Source organism: Trichechus manatus, unplaced genomic scaffold (assembly GCF_000243295.1).
Source record: "Trichechus manatus latirostris isolate Lorelei unplaced genomic scaffold, TriManLat1.0 scaffold00153, whole genome shotgun sequence".
In the NCBI taxonomy this organism is placed as follows: Eukaryota; Metazoa; Chordata; class Mammalia; order Sirenia; family Trichechidae; genus Trichechus; species Trichechus manatus.
In genome coordinates this window covers 6,464,682-6,470,681 of record NW_004444089.1, presented here as the reverse complement: position 1 = coordinate 6,470,681, position 6,000 = coordinate 6,464,682, and the positions used below count along the sequence as shown (strand labels likewise).

The following is a 6,000-nucleotide window of genomic DNA, read 5'->3' as shown; positions in this document are numbered from 1 at the left end:
TCAGACTGCAGAAGCTGGTAAAAATCTTCAATTTCTTCATCTTTGGCCTTAGTGGTTGGTGCGTAAATTTGCATAATAATTGTATTAACTTGTCTTTCTTGTAGGTGTATGGATATTAAGAGTAATTAAAATACATGTTTCAAAAAGACTATGATAAGATACAGGCCAAACGTTTCTTGGTTTTGGAATTCTCAGGAAATTAAATATGAAATGTCAGTAGGAATACTAATACCCTGTCAAGAATTTATAAGCCCTAAGTTTCAATCAAGACTTAGATAAAACAAGTATTGTTTTAATAACCTAACAGTAATATTCCTAAAATTGTGCTATGAAATGATATAACTTAGCAGAATCCATGTTAGTAAAAGTGTTACTGATACATTTTAACATCCTTATCGTATTCTTTATTCCAGGATCCTTTCAGAACTCGGAGAAGCATTTCCGTAAGAAGGGAATGAATGGTATACAGTATTCACCACAAATCAGGAAAACAGGCAATTCTAACCGTTCTCCTAACAAGCGTTCAGTCTCGGCTCTAGTGAAGCTCCCCTGCAAAGCCATCCCCAAACGTTCAGTGCTGGTGCTCAGCATAAACAAGCACTCCTGTTTAGGCTTCAGGGTGACGGCAAGGAGGAACGGGCAGGAACGCACCGGGATCTGCATCTGCAACTGTTCCCAGACGTCACTCTACTTTTGTGGCTTGTTGTGCCCAGCTAATCACCTCTGAGCAACTCTTCTCAGGGCTTACTCAAAGCTCGTGTTGTAGAGGAGTCTCCTTGACCAGACCATTTCAGACTAATCTCTCAGTCTCTACAGTTAATTACACCTATGGCACTTTACTGCCTACCTTCTTCTATGATCTAAATGTCTCTATATGCCAATCTTTGTCTCAGAATCAGATCTGCAATGGCCAGAGCAATGGTGCTATGACTTTATGCATCAGAACCACCTGAGGCTTTGCTCAGACATACATGGCTGCGCCCCACTCCCACGGTTTCTGATTTAGATGGTCTGGGGTGAGACCCAAAAAGCCCTGGTGGCTCAGTGGTTAAAAGCTTGGCTGCTAACGGAAAGGTCAGTGGTTCAAACCCACCAGCTGCTCTGCGGGAGAAAGAATCGGCGATCTGCTTCCATAAAGATTACCTGTTGCCGTCTAGTCAATTCCGACTCATAGTGACCCTACAGGACAGAGTAGAACTGCCCCACGGATTACAGCCTAGAAAACCCTGCGCAGTAGTTCTACTCTGTCCTACAGGGTTGCTATGAGTTGAAGTCCACTCGATGGCAAAGAGTTTTTTGTTTTGTTTTGTTTTTTGGCGGGGGGGTTGCCACTACTCTAATCCAAATCTTCACCGTACACTTGTCTTCTCCTTGGAATGCCCTTTGCTTACTTTCTAGTGAATTCACACATATTTCAATTTCCAATTTAGTGTCACCTATGTGAAGTTTCTCCTGTCCTCTTAGTTATGAGTAATGGCTTTTAGACCTGGGACTCCAAGTAGCTCGGTTCATTCTCCCAGTTTAGTACTTTTCAGTTGTCCTGGAATTCCTGGTATACACGTCTATCTTTCTGACTATACTGCTGTCTTTTCAAAGTCAGAAGCCACAATCCTTCACTGCCTCTGTAGCTTCAGTGCCAAACAGACTGTGGACACACAGCACAGGCTCAGGACGACTTACCAAAAGAACCAACAGACTGACTTGTGTCTAGGTTCCTATAATACTCTCTCAGCAGCTCTTCCAAGCTTTAGACTATTTCAGTTCTGATTCGGTTTAATTTTCCTCAAACTCCACTTTACATTCCCATCTCCTTCAACAGTACGTGGCTTTTGTGTGTTGTGGAGATGACTCCCACTCATGGCGACCCCACGTGACGGAAGAGAACTGCGACATAGAATTTTCTATGCTGCAATCTTTATGGGAGCAGATCACCGTGTCTCTTCTCCCTTGGAGCCACTGCATGGGTTCGAACTACCAGCTTCTAGTTAGCAGCCAAGTGCTTAACCACTGTGCCACCAAACCCATTGCCATCGAGTTGATTCCGACTCCAAGTGATCTTATAGGACAGAGTAGAGCTGCCCCATAGTGTTTCCTAGGCGGTAATCTTCACAGAAGCAGACCGCCAGGTCTCTCTCCTGCGGAACGGCTTGCGGGTTCGAACCACAGATCTTTTGGGTAGTATCCTATTAGCAAAGGCACTATCATTATAACATGTATTAAATTATTAAAATGCAAAAACATTTCAACATCTCAAATTATTTTTTATCTGTTTTTGTTGACAAATTGAGTTCTCTTGACTATTTAATACATGTCTATACCATCCATATTTAACATATACCTATAGAATCCATATTTACGCTTATGTATGAGAGATTAAAAAGTAATACTACATTAAAAAAACCGCAGCCGTTGAGTCAATTCCGACTCAGTGACCCTATAGGACAGAGTATAACTGCCCAACAGGGTTTCCAAGGAGCGCCTCGTGGATTCGAACTGCCGACCTTTTGGCTAACTGCCATATCTCTTAACTACCACCTTAACCCTGTAGTAGCTCTTAACCACTGTGCCAGCAGGGCTCCTGAAAACGTAAGTTTAGGGTTTAACAATCCGGCTCTTACCTCTCGCTCTGGAATTTTCTCTCATTATTCTCTGCTCCAGCTCAGCTACAATACTTTTGGCCACTGAACACATACGTATGCAGCTGGCAGAGATCCGTCAAGCTCTGCGCTGTCCTCTCCCAGGCAAACACATTCTTAACGCCTCCCCTCTGTTTAGCTCCTGCGGCACTGGCTGTTTACAGCAATTACTTAGCACTTAGTATGAGCTCTCTTGTTTAGGTGTATTTCATTCATAATTCATCCAGAATGTAAGTGCTCTGAGTTCCTAGACCCTATTTTATACTTCTTATCCCGGAGCCCAGGATGGACTCGGCTTTCATGTTCAGTTATGACCACTGTAAATGAAGTACTCAATACATTCTTTTAAAAAACAGGGGCCTATACATTCTCTATATTACCAAATGAAACCGGCCCCACTGACTGGAGCGAGAGCAGGAAGACACTCGCAGGCCCCCCTCACTGTGTCTGGCTGCTCGGTGCCGCTTTCCTCAGCGAGCAGGTGCTCTCCATCAGTCAGATGAGAGGTTCCCAGAGAGCAAAGGGGCGTGAAGAGGGTGGGGCTGTAGGTGCTGCTGTGCTGTATTGTGGGAAATATGCTTCAGGGGGACAATGGGAAGGGGCGGAGACTGGAAGAACTCTTGAAAATGATGAACTACATAACAATGGGCACTTAATTTGTTCATTAATTCCATCCCTTCCATGATGGAGGGATAGTGATAATTCCATCTTAGGCAGAACCATTTAAGATGAATGTCAGCTTGATGGGAAACAAAGCTGGGAACAAGGAGTCTCACCCTGCCCTCCAGCTTTCCACCCAACCGCTCCATACAGATAGCAGTCAAGGAAAAAACCCTATCCTGCCTAATAGTACACGCTGAGGCTGGACAGACCTCGTAAGAATGGGTAAATACGAAAACTTAACATAGGAAATATGGGAGAGAATACTGCACAAGAATGTAATGAAAACACCGTCCTGAGAAAGCAGGTAAAGACCCACGTAGCTGAAGATAACACACTGCATGAGCAAGACTGTTTGAACAGAGAGTTGAAATCGTTCTTACGATGCAAAAAGACACAGACTTCAAACAAGTAAGAGCTTAATAATAACTCAAATTCTAAACAGAAATTATACTGACAAAGATAAAGGAATGAACGAGGAGTAAAACTGAGTTTGAGCTCTTATATCATGTACGGGTGATTAAATTCTGAGTTCAAAAATAAGAGAAATCCAGGTTAGCATGTTTTTTTAAAATTTAAACATGATCTCTCAAAGGATTAATAAAAAGATGCCCTACATTCTAACTCACTAAAGAGGCGGGCCAAAAATTATTCCTATTGCCAAGCGGAAAAAACCAACACAAAAAACAAGATGATATAAGACCAGATATATCAGCTGGTGCACGGAAGACTGGAAGTTGGAGACAGAGTGAAAACTGGAAATCCCACCCAGGCCTGGGAATAAAGCCGGCAAATGAGCGGCAGAGCCGGGTTCTCCCTCTTTCTTTGATGTTGAAGCTTGTACTCTTTCTGCTACGTCATGCCACTTACCGAAATAATGAGGTCAAATCCTTTACAGTTCAAATATGTAAGTTCATTTTATCTATAGAGGGTAAATAATGTGCTAATTAAATAGTATAACGTATTTCTTTACCTTTGAGGGAATAAATAGATCTCTTTAAGATATGTATGTATGTATATACAAATGGATATGTATGAATAGACATGAATACATATGACATCTATGTCATGAAGATATATGTATTATTGGAGATATGTGAATAAATATATATACATGATAAAATCTATTTTAATAAATGAAATAAAATTTTTTTTGGTTGCACCTCTAGTATCCTATTAGCAAAGGCATTATCATTATAACGTGTATTAGATTATTAAAATGCAAAAACTTTTCCACATCTCAAATTATTTTTTATCTGTTTTTGTTGACAAATTGAGTTCTCTTGACTATTTAATACATATCTATACCATCCATGTTTGACATATACCTATAGAATCCATATTCACGCTTATGTATGAGAGATTAAAAAGTAATACTACCTTAAAAAAACCGTAGCTGTTGAGTCAATTCCGACTCAGCGACCCTATAGGACAGGGTAGAACTGCCCCACAGGGTTTCTAAGGAATGCCTTGTGGGTTCGAACTGCTGACCTTTTGGTTAACAGCTGTAGCTCTTAACCACTACACCATCAGGGTTTCCTTTTTAAGCAATGATTCAAAGACCACTGCTCTAAATTCATGGTTCTGAGCATTCATTCATAATGGAATAATAACCCCAGGTAAGCACATGTATTTATGTAGTTATTTGAATACACCTGGTTGCAAAAAGTTTTTGTAGAGGCTGATTTACAGAAGTAAACTCTTTCTAATCCAACACAATAAGGCTTTTGGAGCTTACCTTAGCAAAAAAGAAAGAGCGACTTAAATCTCATGGACCTGTCTAACCGCTGACAGCCATTGATTTAGCAGAAAAACAAAGCCACTACCTTTTTGTTTAAATTTACAAGCATGGTGCTGCTGAGGCTGATGGCAGGTACTCATCATTTAGAAAATGTAATCTCATTTTGTATATTTATTTGAAGATTTTAAGGAAAAAAAGATGCTGTAACCCAATCATGCCATAATCCAGGTGACATGTGTCCTAGGCAGAGTGTGGTGTTTTTCTCCTGTCTAGGTGCGATCGCTGAGAACGACGAAGTAGTGAAATTACATTTTCCCGTTATTATTTCCAGACACTCTCTGGCAATGGTTTGTTGCCTCTAACACACCTTCAGACAAAGCTGTCAGCAGAGGAAATGGCAGGAGCGCAAGGAAAGCCTTTTCAACAATAAACGCATCTAAAACCTTGGTACGAGCACGTACATTCCTGATGAGATTTAACGTGAGTGCTTCCGTATTTATTCTAATGCTGTGTTTGGATTCCAAAGAGAAAAAATGTATTCTATCAAGTCATATTACTAACGGTTTTGATGAACATAAACGTATTACGAGATTAAAGAATGAGTTGTCTTACCTGCTATGGTATTGAGAAACATCAGATATTCAAAGTTGGAAATTTCCCTTCTTTGCCAACGCTGAGTCATGTTGGAAGATTTATAGAGCTGTCGGGGAGTGGCCAACGATATCCTCCTAGCGATGAAGCACACCACAAAAAACACGGTCGCTTTAAAGTCATGACTTTAAAAATCCACTATTAACCAATACATTGGCTTGAAGTAATTCACTCTAAAATAGTTTATGATTCATCCTTCTTACATAAATTATAAAATGTGTTTTAATTATAGATGTTACCAATATCTGAAAATTTTCTAATAGTGAAGATACACTTAATGACTCAGGATGAACGAATTTGAAAGGAACTCTA

The 6,000-nt window shown here is 40.5% G+C and overlaps 1 protein-coding gene across 1 annotated transcript in view; it reads right to left on the bottom strand.

The window, feature by feature from the left end:
• Nucleotides 1–6,000, bottom strand: part of NBEA (neurobeachin) — a 685,423-nt gene that overhangs the window by 136,670 nt on the left and 542,753 nt on the right. The window contains exon 42 of the mRNA XM_023740363.1: nt 5,650–5,765. Coding sequence (XP_023596131.1) covers nt 5,650–5,765 — 116 coding nt within the window. The remainder of the gene's footprint in view (nt 1–5,649; nt 5,766–6,000) is intronic.